This window comes from Notothenia rossii, assembly GCF_949606895.1.
Source record: "Notothenia rossii genome assembly, chromosome: 2".
In the NCBI taxonomy this organism is placed as follows: Eukaryota; Metazoa; Chordata; class Actinopteri; order Perciformes; family Nototheniidae; genus Notothenia; species Notothenia rossii.
In genome coordinates, this window is record NC_136904.1 from 13425899 (window position 1) to 13443049 (window position 17151).

General features: G+C 40.5%; 1 protein-coding gene across 2 annotated transcripts in view; it reads left to right on the forward strand.

Moving 5' to 3' along the window:
• kif26ba (kinesin family member 26Ba) overlaps positions 1-17151 on the forward strand; it is an 86535-nt gene that overhangs the window by 34452 nt on the left and 34932 nt on the right. For both annotated transcript variants that reach the window (XM_079664887.1, XM_079664888.1), the window contains exons 4-5: positions 1253-1434; positions 9159-9366. In XM_079664887.1, the coding sequence (XP_079521013.1) occupies positions 1253-1434; positions 9159-9366 (390 nt within the window). The remainder of the gene's footprint in view (positions 1-1252; positions 1435-9158; positions 9367-17151) is intronic.

Genomic DNA, 17151 nt, shown 5'->3' on the forward strand with positions numbered 1-17151 from the left:
TGTTTGCTCCAAGGATGTACAGTATATGAATTTAACTGTTTGGTCTTATGTCTTATATTCGAATCCTATGGACACAGATGAATAACGGGGGTCCAGTGGCAGAGTGGCTAAAGCACATACCATATAATGGCAACATTCAGCTTCCCCCAGGGACTTTAAAGTCATATCCTTCTTCCTCTCTCCACATGTTCAGCTTTTATCTTGCTTTCCAATAAAGGAAATGTGCCCCCCAAAGAATGAAGAGAAAAGATAGCTATATAGATGCATCCATACAAAGTTGTTGTGTATATACCGTAAATCTGATGAAACAATAACTCCTCAAGGAGCGGCCAATTTCATTTCTTTACAGTGTTATAAGTTCAAAGTTCTCTCTCTCTTCGTCCTCACTGTCCTAAAATCTAATAAAGGACCTGAAGGATGATCCAATAATAAAGGACAATGTGAATATCTTAAAATGGCAGAGCAATGGGCCGAAGAGAAGGACATTTAAACGGTTAGAGGTAATGATAAAAACAAATAACGTGAAATAGAAGTGACGGTGAAAGAGAAGGAGGAGGCGTGAGAGAACTGAGGCAGGAGGATGTGTTTGTTTGCTGTCCTTCTATGTGGACCCCCACCCAGCCTCCCACACACACACACACACACACACACACACACACACACACACACACACACACACACACACACACACACACACACACACACACACACACACACACACACACACACACACACACACACACACACACACACACACACACACACACACGATTCATGGTAATCCTTTGGTGCATTGTGGTGGATGTTTGGCTCCAGAAAGATTTCACCAAATTCCAAAATATCTTTCAAAAAGCTTGCAAAATCCTCCTTTGTATAAAAATGTACAAGAAGACTTTTAGAACTTTAACTCAACAGTTTCTTCTCCAAAAGGGTTTCCTTGAAGTCAGAATTTGACAGTGTTGCATGTTGTTTGAGAGATATTTTGGAAGTTGTTGAACTCTTTCTGAAGCCAAAGATCCACCACAATGCACACATGGATGGACATGTATTCAGACAAGGACATAAATACACCGCTGTATACTCTTGTGTGTATGCTTTCTTTAAATGGTTATGAAGAACATTGATGTAGTTAGTATGATCAAGCGTTTATGTTGCTTTTTGTCTTTCTTCTTTTAAGTGGATGAAATGAACAATGTTTGGATAATGAGACCTCAAGAGTAAATATTAAAAACATCTCTCTGTCTTTCGTCAGATCTCCCAGATGATCTCTGAGGACTCCAGAGAAGGTTTGACCGAGGCTGCCCTGAACCGCTACAACACAAACTCTCCTTCACACACAAACTCTCCTTCACACACAAACTCTCCCTCTCACACGGTGTCTGTAACCGCGGCGGCGCCGACCACCACCTCTGCTGCTGCCTCCTTCTTCGCCAGGTGAGATGCATTACGAACGTGCACCACCAAATATCAGCCGACTTCCTGCTTTATCTGGTATCTCCACACAGCGCCAGCATGCGGTTTTTTTATTTTGGAAAACGTTCCTATATTTATTTATATTGAATAATTAAAGGTTTATGTGAATTAGCATCCTACAATTCTCGTATTTGTCTTTGACTTATATATAACCAGATACATTTCACCTTTTTTAGGGTTTAGCAACATTGTAGGAGTAGATAGAAACATCAGTATTACAGAGAATGCTAGGCATGATATCAGTAAAAAACAAAGGGTGTGAGATGCATTTTACCTGCTCATTTGTGTCAGAATAATCTTTGGGTTTAGTTCATCATCGGTTTAAGTCCAAACATGTCCTGGCTGTTATGCCGATGTCTCATATTTTTTCTGAAAGAGCTGAAAAAATAGCCATAAAAGAGAAAAATGCATTGTTAAATGTTCTCAGACGAAAATGGTAAATATGCAAAAGTATACTTACTTGCCTTTGGCCGTTTTTATTTATAAATCAACTATCCAGTCAGCAGTCAATGAGCCATGTAATCAAATCTAGAGAAATGCATAGCGACACAACATAAATAAGACACGGGTAATCTGGGTAAATTATTGATGAATAAACATGGCAAGCTCAAAATGAACGGGTAAATTATTCATGGGTAACACAAGAATATGAGTGTGTCACGGTGTCTGAAATATTGCTGAGCTGTCGTATCTAATGCGATACTTTAAATCACATTTTGAATGTTGCTTTTCCTTCTCACTTTCACCAGTCTTTTCTCTTCTCCATCCCATCTTCCACATCTCCTGCTGTGCACACACCTGTGTTTTGTTTGTGTGTGTTTTGAAATCTGTAGATAAATGTAATGTGTTTTTGTCTGTGTCTGATACATCAGTTTGGCAGACATAGTGCCGTCTGTCTTTCTAAGCACCCGTGTCCAGGCATAACCCGTAAATTATATGGAAACGCACGCAACATGTGCACACACTCTTTCTTTAGCTTTCTTTCTCTGACCCCCTGAACTGTCAGGTAACAAGGCCGTTTTACTCAAACACACACAAACACACACACACACACACACACACACACACACACACACACACACACACACACACACACACACACACACACACACACACACACACACACACACACACACACACACACACACACACACACACACACACACACACACACACACGCACGAACACACACATACATACATCTGGCTGACATTCCAAACATACAGCCAGCTGTCTTTGGGCAAATTCATGACCATTAACCTTCTGAGTGAAGGAACAGGGTTTGTTTAATGGTGCAGGCGTCACTGTCTGTGGATATGTTTGGGTGTGAGTGTGTGTGTAGCTTTCAGACTCTCTCTTCCATTTACTGTAAGCATGTATATTAACTTAGACTGCTTTATACACATTCCTCTTAAAATCGAGGGGCATATTGTGTGTTAGTTCAGTTCGCTTTTCAACACTTCCCATATGTGCATCATTTGTCTGTGCATTTGTCCGTGTGTGTGTGTGTGTATGTGTGTGTGTGTGTGTATGTGTGTTAGTGTGTATGTGTGTGTGTGTGTGTGTGTGTGTGTGTGTGTGTGTGTGTGTGTGTGTGTGTGTGTGTGTGTATAGTATTAGGATTTCAGTTTAATTGGCAAAAGGCAACAGTGTACACTCTGTCACCTTTTATGTTTGACTCTTGTAATGTGTGTACCTGTGTGTATTTGGCTGATGAATGCAGCCATGCAGTGCTGGTGAAATCCCCTTGGCTCTCTTGGTCTTTACTCTCAGACGTGGACCGCATACAGACATTCTTATTATACACACACACACGCACAAGCATACACACACTCACAATATCCTTATTGCTCACTGTCTGCCCAAAGCAAAATCCCTGTGTCCACCCCATCTCCTCTCACCTGATCCCTTTCCTCCTCCACTTCCTCCACTTTATATCCCTCCTCTCGTCTTCATGTAATTGCTTTCTGTTTTTACCTCTCTACTTTCCTGCACTCCTCTCCTCCTGCGCTTTTGTCCTTTCTCTCCTCTCTTTTGCCGACAATTTCTCCTTCTCTCCACTGACCTTTTCTTTACCTCAGCTAATGTGCATGAGAGTAATATCTTTCATTAGTACCAATCTGTCTGGGAATATGTCACACTCACACTGTAGCACTCCATTTTCCCTGGGCTGCAGTGGCCCCCTGGGGACGCTGGCTAGAGGATAGAGACATGCTGTACATGCTTAGGTGTGTGTGTGTGTGTGTGTGTGTGTGTGTGTGTGTGTGTGTGTGTGTGTGTGTGTGTGTGTGTGTGTGTGTGTGTGTGTGTGTGTGTGTGTGTGTGTGTGTGTGTGTGTGTGTGTGTGTGTGTGTGTGTGTGTGTGCATGCTCTCCCTCACTGGGGGAAGGGACTTTCTATCAGTGAAGGAATTTTTTACTGCATGCTCCATGGATCGGCTCTTTGGGGATTTGGCTGTTGTGTGGCTGTTGTGTGACTGTGTGTGTGTGTGTGTGTGTGTGTGTGTGTGTGTGTGTGTGTGTGTGTGTGTGTGTGTGTGTGTGTGTGTGTGTGTGTGTGTGTGTGTGTGTGTGTGTGTGTGTGTGTGTGTGTGTGTGTGTGTGTGTGTGTGTTGCTCGAGGTAGCAGAGTAAATGAATAGGTCCCCAGTGAATTGGTGAATTGGGAAGGCGTTGTTATTTTGGATGGAAATGGGGGAATGCTGTCTCTTTCTCTGCATCTGTTTACCTCTCTATTTATCTCTTTTCTTTCCTTTACCAGAGGTATTCCATCAAATGATAATTGGCCACCAATTAGGCTCCACTCACATTGGTTCTGTTTGATTGATGATTTAAATTTCAACCGCCTTGTCACATCAGAGCCAGGTATGAATAAAAAAGCCCTCATCTGGATTTGAAAAAGCCCTTAGAAACAAATCAATAAGCCCTTTAAGATTTTTTTTTTGGTTTTGCTCATTGAACAGTAATTATATTTGTTTATTGCGACATTGAAGATGAACATAATTTGTTCTTCTTCTTACTGTTGTCATAGAGAGAGGCATGAAATAATAGTTTTACATTTCCTATATTTCTCAAACTCTCAAAATGTTTTTATCAAATTATGTTTAGGCTCTTTAGAAATTGTTTAACACATCAGACAAACAGGTTTTTTTCTGCTGTAAAGTTGGGTATTTTAACATGGGGGTCTATGGAAATTGCTCCTTTCTGCAGTCAATCCCTATCAGCCAATATATGAACTGCAGTGTGTGCCACTCCCTTATTGGCGTCCCGGCTCTTCCACAGAGTTTGCCGCTTGGTAAAAGCACACACAACCTTACATTAACACACAATAACATGCAATATGTTTATAAGAGTATACACGGGCATCATCACTATGTTGAACACAGCAATACATTCATATTTCAGTGCTTGGACTTGTGTTCAAATATAGCTCAGAGATGGACAATATCACATTTTCAATACACAATTTTATGGGCAAAAATGATTCACAATAACAATATAATCGCAACATCTATTTATAAATTGATTAAAATAATGCAATCAGTCATATCCATCTTTAACTTTGTTTATTGTGCATTTCCTCTTAAAACCTAACAACTAGACTATTTAAACAATTTCAAAAAATGTTTTAAACATGGTTGTCGCCAATACTCATATTTCGCGACATTACCTACTATACTGTAGCATGAAGGTAGTTTCTTAATCTGCAGCAGGAAGTGTGTACATTGGAAGCTATATATACATGTCGATACAAAGTAGTGTCAGTAAATCCGGTCTTCTGTCCATGCCAGCTTTTTGACCCCTACAACACACACAAACACACACACCCTCGCTGTTCCTCTCTGTCCCTCCCTATATCTCCCTCCACTGATGACCTGTTAAATAGAATTTAATTAGCTACTGGGCCAGCGACACAGCCCAGAGACACAAGTCATAAATCAACTGTGTGTGTTTGTGTGTTGCAAGTGAGTCTTTGTGTGTGTGCCAACTGAGAGTGTTTGTAGTTGTGTTGAAGGAGGAGGAAAACAAAGCAGCAGCATGTTAGTAGTCAGCCTATCTGTGTGACCTGTGCTGCTTTTTAACAAGAGAGAGACACATGAAGGGACTTAAGGGAAGATGGCGGGGATGGATGGAGGGATCAATACGTGTAAGGATGGCTGAATGGATGGCGGGATGGATGGGTGGATATATGGGCAGAGAAGAAGGCAAAGGATGAAAGGATTGAAATAATGAGAGGGATAAAATAGAGAGGAAAGATAAGGGGATGATTGTATTGAGAGGGATTTAAAAAAAGAAAGAGTAGGAGGGAAGTGAAGGATGGTGGAGAGTGGAGGAATGGATGAAGGTAATGGAGAAAAGGAGGAGGCAAATTAGGATGGGGGTGTGAGAGGAAGAGCTGATGGATGTAGATGGATGACAAACAAGCACTCTTCACTTTAGGGTTAGATTGGAATAGATCCACTTGGCCAAATCCCAGGCCACTAGTCATTAAACGCTACCAATTATGTTGTGTGTGTATGTGTATGTGTATGTGTATGTGTGTGTGTGTGTGTGTGTGTGTGTGTGTGTGTGTGTGTGTGTGTGTGTGTGTGTGTGTGTGTGTGTGTGTGTGTGTGTGTGTGTGTGTGTGTGTGTACTAGTCTGTCCACCATGTTTGAATTGTGCCATAGATTAAACCAGTCAAGGAGAGAGTACATAATAAGAGGGTCATATTACATACACATTAGAATACACATTACTAAATTGTTGTGGTTGATGGATTTGAAGGGTCTATTCTAAAAACAATCACAAAATAATGTAATACATGTTTTGTTTAGAAAGCTAGTAAAAATCTCCCGCAGCTGAGTAATGTTGCATGAATCCATTAAAGCCACTTGTTCCATCTGTACATAATAACTCAAGCACATCTTTCTAAAACAAGATCCTCTTGTGACTTTTTACGGAGAAAAGGAAAGCCACAGTTATGATTGATACCATAATTATTTTTAGGATGGATTTTTTTAAAATTTGAAATCTAATGCACATGTATGCTTCATGGGAGGTTTTTCAGCAATCAAGTCATACAATGAGAAACCCCTTAATTTCTTCTGATCACATTCGCTGCAATATGTATGGAAGCGTGGCTTTCACACAATGAGAAACCAATTAGTGGTCTCATTTGTGGGGCTTTGTTTCATACAGTATGCACACACACACATCCGCACAGTCACAAACACACTCCTGCACATACAAATTCACACACAATTCTCCAGGGAGAGCTAGTCAAATGGTGAAACGCTTCGTCGTTCTCCGGGTCACTGGATCCACATCTCCCCCCCCCTCTCTTCTATCTCTCTCCCTCTCTCCCCCTCTCCCCCTCATTTCTGTAACCTGCTGCAGTTAATTGAAAGCCAATGGTGTGAGAATATGGCTCTTTGACTGAGAGCGTGTCAGGCCGCAAGGTCTCCTCTCTCTTTGGCTCTCTTATAATCATAGAAATATATGAGAGAATAGATTAAAGCAGAACAGAGATCCCTACCAGAGACGTTTTGGAGCTCTTTTATTTCATAGTATCGTTAACTGCTGCTCTGTGAATCTCAGTTTGTCAGTAAATCTGCTCGTTTTAATTGCAGCTTCATAAATTCAAAAAGGAAAAACACTGACGCATACGCACATTTTTTAACTGATGATAATAAATTACGTACTGTGAATTACCGTCTGCAGATTTACTATCCTTGGGTTCTCCCGGGATCCCTCTCACTTAACCTTTCCTCGTTTTTATGCACAGCCATGTCCAGGGAGTTATTGATGCTTCGAACAAAAACTAAATAAAGTATAATTAACGGTACATCTATACACCTTATTATCTGATATACTACTCATCCTCTACTAGACCTCTGTGCACTAGCCCGGTTGTGTATTTATTTTCACAGCGATTAATGGTAATCAATGCTAATATAATTAATCACATGATAAGCAAACTTCATTTTTGACAAAAACGTATAGAGTTCATTTACAAAATGTACGCAAAGTATCATAATTTGAAAGAATGTATCAACGTATAAGTAGTATTTAACTTCTTACTTTATTTACATTTAGCTAGTCCAGTCGTTCTACAGATGAGACAATAATGTGAGATCTGATCTTTTTTTTTTGTTTACATGTTGGAGAGTTGTCTCTTTTATAACTAAAATGTGACAACTCTACAGTGCTGCTTTGCAACAGGTCAATCACATCCAACATTGGGAACCACCTGTTTGATCTAAAACAATGCATTGTATTTAATGAAGGTAAGAAACATAACATCTTTAACTCAAAAGTAACTATGAAGGTCAGATAAATGTGGAGTAAAACATTTAATATTTCACTCTGGCTTGTACTGAAATAGAAGTATGATCGTAAAATTGAAAAATTCCATTAAGTACAAGTACCAGAAACATGTCTTTAAAGGTGGGGTGGGTAATTTTGGAGAAACCAGCTCGAGTGCGCTAAAATGTGAAAATACACAGCCGGAACAAATCTGCCACTTCCTTACAGAGCCCCTCCTCCAACACACACGAACGCGCACATGACCAATGAGGGCACGAGATAAGTTTGTGCACAGATGGAAGGCTGACAGGCAGGTAGACCATCCAGTTATTTTAGCCGGGCCGGCTGGTCGTGCTTTTTACAGTACTACGGCTTCAACAGATGACATTTTTTAATGGATTTTTTGTTAAAGCACTTCAGATATTCATTGCTATCGGGATGTTAAGAGCATTCCATGGAATATAATAAAAAGTGTATCTCGAGCCGGTTTCTCAAACTTACCTACCCCACCTTTAAGTAGGCCTACAGGACGTGAGTGAATGTACTTGTTCCACCACTGGTGCTGGGTAATACCTATCTCCTCTCTCAACTCATTTCATGTAGGTTGAATCATAAATTCAGTCTCTTATATGGAGACGTGGTGTTTCTGCTGCAAAACAAAGAAAGGGTTATAAAAGGGAGGAGAAAAAGTAAGAGACTAAAGACGCGTTGTGCAGCGAGAGGCAGACAGGAAGAACCTGCGGTGTTGAAGTAAGAAATGAAAGCGCGAGGAGAACGGGAAGAGAAAGAAGTGAGATTGAGAAGTTTGGAAGTTCAAGTTAAAAGAAGTGAGCAGATGAGGAGAATCTGAGTGCAGAAGAGATAGAGTATAAATAAATATAATTTCTGGTGATTCCTTTTGAGCTGAATGCTGCGGGGAATTGAGCGGCAAGAAAGCAAATGAACCACTCCCCTTCCAGATGTTGCTACATGTGTAAACAGCAGCGTGTGTGTGTGTGACTGTGTGACTGTGTGTGTGACTGTGTGTGTGTGTGACTGTGTGTGTGTGTGTGTGTGTGTGTGTGTGTGTGTGTGTGTGTGTGTGTGTGTGTGTGTGTGTGTGTGTGTGTGTGTGTGTGTGTGTGTGTGTGTGTGTGTGTGTGGAAGGGTGTGTTCTAGAGCTCCATCTGCAATTACCATATTTGCCATGGTTTTTATTTAGCAGACTATAAGGATGTCATTTTAGCCACATCTGTGCACCATCCTGTCCTCCCTTATCTGTGTACAGTATTTCCTCATTTATAATTGTGTGTGTTAACAATATATTTTTTACAGTGATAGAGTGCAAAGTTTTAACGATGAATTTAACTGATGGCCTGACTTATCTCCTTTCCTCTTTCTCTCTGCTTCCCTCTCTCAGAGCTGCACAAAAGTTGAACTTAGCGTCCAAGAAGAAGAAGCAGAAGACCACCGCAGTTACAGCCCCAGTGACATCATCAACGCCGTCATGTGACCCCCCTCTGTTCCCCACCAACTTTAGCTCCGCCCTGTTGATGGCCCCCCCGCCGGCTCCGCCCTGCCTTCTGCGTGCAGCCAACAAAATCAAAGATACCCCTGGACTGGGAAAGGTAAAGAAAAATGACTTAAAGGTCACCTATTATGCAAACTCCACTTTTTCCTGTCTTTTATACATAAACCTGTGTCCCCTCTGTGTAAACAGATTCTGAAAGGTTCAGGAAAAAAGGTTATCTCACTTGTTGTCCTGATCCATTTATATAAAAATCTGTCTGAAAATGAGATGATCATATTTTGGCCACTTTATGATGTCATAACGATGTTTTGGCTTGTGTAACCATTAGCCAATCACCAACCAAGGTAACCCCCCACCTTATCACCTGAATCTCCTCCTAGAGCACCGAGCACCATTGTGTTCTTTGTAACCAGATATCTCTCAGAGGGGCTTGGGGAGTGGCTCCTTATTTCCGTCTAAAGTAACAGACAGAGAATCAGCACTTTTGAAACAGGGCTGAAACAGAGGGGATTATGGGATGCTGCAATGATCTGTTTGGTGTTTCGAGCCAAAAACTTCAGAGACATGTTTTGTATACATCTGAGACCTATAATATATTGATGAAAAACAGTATAATAGGGGACCTTTAAAGTCTTCTTTAAATTATTATGTTACAGTTTTTTTTTAATCCATGCAGATAAGCATCAACAACTGTCCAAATACACGTGTGTCCATTTTTCACAAGATAATGTTCTGTGTTTGTTCATCCTGGAGAGTGACATTTAATTAGCTTAATCTCTATCCGTGGAAGTTGGGTTGATTTATTCCTTTTCATATGAGAAGTTGACAGGAAGTTGTGTGTTAAATGTTTTGTGACGATCTGTTGCTTTTAGTTTTGGATGGCTATAGTAGCAGCTTTTAATGTATGTGTGATTGATGCCGTGTCCTTGTGATGAATGTGGTTTTATGGCTTGATTTTAATTAGACTTTTTATCTTATCTTTTTTACCTCTTTAAAGCGTCTTTGAGCACCTGATAAAGCACTTGATAAATCAAATGTATTATTATTATTATATATACATTTTGATTATTATTTTTATTTAGAATAAGTATAAAAAGCTCAGGTTTCAGTTAAAGCATTTTGTTGAGATTTGGTTTTTATGCACGACTGGAATTTGCAAAAATATTGATCTGTAGAACTTTATCATGACCTTGGGCCGGTTTATCTAAATGTATACAGGTGTGTGTGATCGTGTGTATGATCGTGTGTGTGATCGTTTGTGTGTGTCCACCCTGCTGTACCATACAGGAATGCATCCTAATGTGTTACCACGGTAACACATCTCAGGCTGACAAAAGTCATCTGTCACTGTTGCCTATGGTTGATGAAACGTGTGTGTGTGTGTGTGTGTGTGTGTGTGTGTGTGTGTGTGTGTGTGTGTGTGTGTGTGTGTGTGTGTGTGTGTGTGTCTGTTCGGGATGTGGGGGGGTTTCATGCTTCTCAAGTGTGTGCAATATTGATCGTCCATGTAATGAGTTTTTAGTGCCCCCTCCTCCACAGTTTGAGTGAGAGGCTCGCTGATTCTGTGTGTGTGTGTGTGTGTGTGTGTGTGTGTGTGTGTGTGTGTGTGTGTGTGTGTGTGTGTGTGTGTGTGTGTGTGTGTGTGTGTGTGTCCTCACTGCTAGAAAAAGAATGACTGTGGAGGACAAAATCAAACAGACATCAAACAGCCAAGTCCAGTACTGTAGGAGAGGGGTCCCAGGCATAGTTTAGTAGTTTAGAGTAGGAAAGTGTGACAGTGTTTGTCTAACTGTCTGTATGTATTTGCATGAATGTGTGATGATGTTGGACAGGCAATAGTGAAGACAGACAGAATCAAGGTGAGAGAGAGAGGGGCTGACATGCAACAAAATCTTGAAGCATCCCAGGGGAGCTGCTGTTCTGTTGCTGTGCTCTAAATCATCGGTTACCAACCTTTTAATAAAGACGTTACCGCCCCCCTGCCCTGTCACATGAAGTACCCCGACTTTAACACCAGTGTCAGGTTCAAAATGTGTTCATTTTCATTTGACAATAACTAGATATTTTTCACAATATTTCCGACTATTGTTACAATATTTTAAGCTAGATGTTTAGATATTTCAACAAATTAATACATAGCTAACTTTTTATTTGTATGTTCATTATTTCTTAGCTTAATATTTAGACTTTTCTGCTACTTACTAACTATTTGTTCACAAATTGCAGCTGCACACATATTTTTACATCACAAATATTAATCAAAAGCTGTTTGATGCAGAGATAAAGCAAAAACAAAATGCGTATATGTGACTTATGCCATATGTAGAAAGGCTTTTACATGACGAACAGTTTCTATATCTAGTCTAGAAGACTCTCGATAATATTAGGCTATGGTTTTTCATATTTTATTTGTCTTTTTGTCGTCTGATTATTTTCTGTTTTTATTTTGCTTCGCTCCTCCGTTGGGTCTCTATCTCTTTTTCTCTCCATATGGAGGTGACAGATGTCCCCTCAGTTGTCAGGGAGACAGATTCACACCCACATAGCACACAGAGCAGCCAAAATATACTGACATTATTATACACCCCAACAGAGAAATCCCTTACAAGTATACAATATAAACCACACACACACACACACACACACACACACACACACACACACACACACACACACACACACACACACACACACACACACACACACACACACACACACACACACACACACACACACACACACACACACACACACACACACACACACACACACACACACACACACACACACACACACACACTTCTTCCCACAGTCTGTCTGTCTGTCAGTCTGGCTTCTGTTTCATCCCACTATGATCTCGTGTGATCTTGGGATGGCAGTGATTCGCTTGTCTGGCCCACGGTGCTGTGTACAAATGCCTGCTGCTACCTCTGTTTAATTACAACTGTCAGACATCCCTCTTTGCACATAATGTGGAAATCTCACAGTTAGAATTGTAGTAGGATCTTTGATATGATGGATCTCTGATTAAGGTGTCCAGTCGTTCTAGATGCGTACTGACTCTGCCTTCCTGTGGCCCTGCCTGCAGCCTGCCCATCATACATTACTGTAACTGTGAAATGGAGAAGAAAAAACAATGTCTGAAAAAAAGTTAGAATGTCTTCAGGTCATTTTTAAAGAAGGAGCATCATCTTTTAAGGATGAAAGGATGGATACTTATCTGTCCATTAAATATGAAGCTACAGCAAAAAGACTGTTAGGCTATTTTTACGTAGAGAAAAGGAAGGAAACGGTAAGTCTGGCTCATGGCCAAGAAATAGCCTGGCACTCAACCCCCTGCAAACAACAATTTGTTTTTACACTTCAGCTTTTTGTACAGATTAAGCAAACAAGATTTAACATTTAAACAATGTGAATATTGGGATTGTGCTATCTTTGGACAGAGCAAGGCGTTTCAAACTTTATGCAAATAAAGCTAAATTAACCATCTTTAAACTTTTCAATTTTGATTGCTATTTTATTTATTTCCCTGTTTGACCAGTGTTTCTGACATGTTAACTTAGTAAGCGACATTGGTGTGGTTTGATAAGAAACAGGCGATAAAAGAAGGACAAGACATGGTGCCAAGGCACACACACACACACGTGCAAACATATGGGAAAAAATGGTTTCGGTGACATTTCTCCAGTACAAATGTCACCTGCAGTGGGGGTCGGCCCCCTGCTGGAAATGGCATTTGCACACAGTCTCACACACACATACACTCATGCACACAGGCTTGCATTCTCACACATTTATAGGATTATAGTGTACAATGAAGGATGTCAAGGAAGCTGCAAAGCCCCTGGTAGAAGTGTGTACGAGACATCCCTCTGAATACATGGGCATGTCCGCGGGTGTGATGGGGGGTTAGTGTTCTCCCTCATGTTAATATGGCAGAAAACAGATTGAGACATCACATTTCAAGCCAGGGGAAATCAACCTGCACAGGTCAGATGTACTGCTGTGTGTGTATGTTAGAGAGAGAGAAAGAGAGAGAGAGGGGGATAGGGATCTCGAATCAAATCGGTTCCCTCAGTGGACCTCTTTGACTGGCGTCTGTATCTCAAACTACCCTCTGTTATTTCTATACGCCGTGTTTCTCTACATGTGTTGTTGGTAAGCTCCGTTTCACTTTAATCAAATCAGCCAGCTGGGAGCCCTCCATTCAGACCCCTGACTGCTGGGGAGATTCGCATCAGTCGAGGAAATTAGGCTGTATACTGTATTATCACTTAGAAAACCAGTGGCAGAGTTGCACATAAATATAGCAGAAACTGCCAAGGACACATTTTTAAAGCTGCCTGATGATTAATAAACGTAAAACAAAATGCTAAGGGTGTCAAGTAATTCCATAAAATTGATCTACATTGGTAATTAAATACGCATCTTGTGTCGTTTAGCAGCAGTTGATATATGGACTAATGCTTGTTTGGCTGCTAAATTATGGAGGTATAATTCTTCCTCCATGCTCACACTCCAGGCACAGAAACTTTACAGAAAACACTTTATGGCTCGAATGATGGCAATGTCAGTCAGTCGGTACTGTAGGTCCACCACTGTGGTCCAGCCTGAATCATAACATCCAATACCTCAACAACTATTGGATGAATTATCATTTGGTACTGACATTCACGTTAGCCATTGAATTGGATAAATTGTAGCAACTTTGGTGATCCTTTTTTCATCTGGCATCATCATCATCAAATGTGACTCATGCTTTATGACTAAATACCTAGGTGATTGTAGGCAATGCATTTGTATTCTCTAAAAGAGGCAAGGCTGTCGATTTCTCAGTCCGCTTGATTGAAATATTGGAGTATTTGATGCATTGAATTTTAAAAAGAGACATTTGTGTGTTATTTTTGTAAAACCTTCTTAAATTGCAGGCTTTTTCTGTATTTTATGTTTGGTGCTAATAATTAAATATAACCATGCAATTGAAACTATAATGGTCAACATTTTAAGTATAACTTGCTACACATTTACTTGTTTTGATCAACATAGTAACGCGCTAAAAGAATGGTGATCATAATAAACATTACACCTGCTGAACATCTGCATGTGAACCGTTGTGCTGGTGGGCATGTCAGCATGCTGCAGTCAGCATTTAGTTCAAAGCTCTGCAGAGAACTGCCTCAGAGCCGCTAGCATGCCTGTCTTGAACCAGGGCTGGATCACAAACACATAAGCCATGTCAACGTTGCCCCGGTTTATTACATATTCTTTAAGTAGCCTGCTGCACTTCATCCACAGTTTGGTATCACAAGTGATCTAGATACAGGATGAGAAATATTATAAAAAATGTTCTGTAGTTAATACGAGGAGCTCTCTCTTCTCTTGTTTCTCCTTCCCGCTGATACCTTTCTTCATTTCATCTTTCTTATCTATGGATACATCTCTTTCCTTACCAGCCCTTTATCCCCACCCTCTCTGCTTTTTTCCATATCTGACTGACAATAAAGGACTGTAGGAGGTTTTTTTCCATCTCTTTCATCTCTGCAGCCAATTTCTCAATTACTCACAGATTGCGACTTGACCTTGGGGGAAAATGATACCATGACAGCTAATCAATTTTTAATAGCAGCTACGATCCCTCTCAGGCCACAAGCTGTGTGCGGCTGTGTCATGAGTGAACATCTGCGAGGGCATTGTCCACGGACATTTGTTTGTCTTCATGCCTTTCTGGGTGTCTGTGTGTCTTGTATCTAAATGAGTGAGTGAGTCCGTTAAGGGAATCCAGTCGCCACTTTGTTCCACCTTGTACTGTAGCTGAAATATTAACGCTGTCACTGTTGGCAGGGCTGGAGCATGATACACACACACACACACACACACACACACACACACACACACACACACACACACACACACACACACACACACACACACACACACACACACACACACACACACACACACACACACACACACACACACACACACACACACACACACACACACACACACACACACACACACACACACACACACACACACACACACAGCAGTCTTTCCTATTGTATTTCTTTCTGTGTTTGTGAGGCCGTTTGTTTGCAGTGTATGACTCTGTAAACTTAGTCGAATGTGGCCCACAGTGTACACATTTTACATTTTCTGAGATGAATTAGTGATTCAAAGGTTAATAAATTAATAGAGTTGACTTGAAGCTGGCGATAGACACTTGATCCACATTCAGTAAAACCTTTCTTTAATCAAAAACACACATTTTACTCTAGACTGATTAATTTATGACTAAATGCATCTGCCTCCCAACATATTAAATGACTGCATGGGTGGATGGACACAATGGAACATTTAATTAAAGAAACAAACAAGAAAAGAAAATATTTTACACCGGCTTAATCTTAATTTTTGGCATTTTCTTACTGTCCACAAATCCCATAAAGAAACTAAAACCAACATTGAGTCCCCCTCTCTAAATTATTTTTTACTTTGATACACTGTCTGTGGCTCTTCGTTTTCCCATTTATCATTGTACAGCTAGGCACTGTAGTTTCTTCAACAGGAATAGACACTGGGGACTATTTTTTAGCTCCTGGATTACCTCACATTTGGTGCGAATATGTATTTATCAAGAGGGATGCATTTAGGATTGCACTGCCCATGTTCTTTGTAACAAAATAATACCTCACCGTCAAACAGTGGAAGTTGTTTTTAATCCTGTTTGGACGACAATGGAGGACTATGAAAGAGGGAAATAAGCTCTTTTAGGTTTTGGTCTTTTTATGCAATCAACAATAGCGTAGAAATCCTCTTGTGATGAACACTGAGTGAGGCCTTTGAGATCAAATATGCAATTGATATTTTAGAGAATATTGTATTCTGTTAGTGTGTAAATACTTTGCTTCAACAGTACAGCAATAACTTACAAGGGAGGTTATTTAACCATTTATTTTATAGAAGAGGTTTGTTTTTTAGGTAATAGCAGCTTATCTTTGGACTATAATACCCAAATACAGCTGTAAGATCTCTGCAGTATTTCTCACTGACAGCACTGAGAGCTGAAATGAATAAATTAGTTAAAATTAGAATTGATCCAATGCGTACACTTGCTATTCCCATATGGTATTTGTATCTATCTCTATGTATAGGTGCTATGCAGGAGTGTGTGTTTCTGCAGTCTTTGGGAACCAATTAGAGTGCAGTCTCTTATTGATTTTCCAGCCAATAGTAATGAAGCAGTGCTGTGAGGGACTATCGAACAATCTTCTCTCAGCTCGGGCTTGTTTGTCGCTGTTTAGCTGAATTCCTTTGCTTGAATTGGCTCAAAGACTTCATTGTGTCTGAGCGTGGGGAATAAAACGGAGGAACAAGAAGCTTTCTATAAAAGAGAGCGTATTACAGGTCAGGCCAGTTTCTCAGGAAAAATACATGACTCCTTGCCTCAACATCTGTCAAAGCATGTGCCCTTTCACATGGAAATGAACCCTCAAGCTGTTTCCAGCAAACCTCTGTCTGACACAGTGAGGTTGTAGTTTAAAACAGACACCTTTTCATGTTGAACATAGTATTCATTCACGCTTGAACACACGTTACAGCAGAACACTTGTCAACTTTTCTCCAAAGCAACTGGAAGATAAATATTCACATGAAGACTTTGGGGGAAAAAGTCAAAGAAACACTCACTCCTTTAGAATCTGTTCCTCATTCATTTTTTCTCTCCTGGATGTTCGTTTTTAAAGATCACAACCTTGCATGAGCATTCACCGCAGCATGAAGTGTACGAGAGAAATGGGGAAAGTAAAGAAGGAATAACAGGAAGAAGCTGTGATTTGTCAATAATGTTGATGGAAATGGAGACAGGGAGGACAAAGATGAG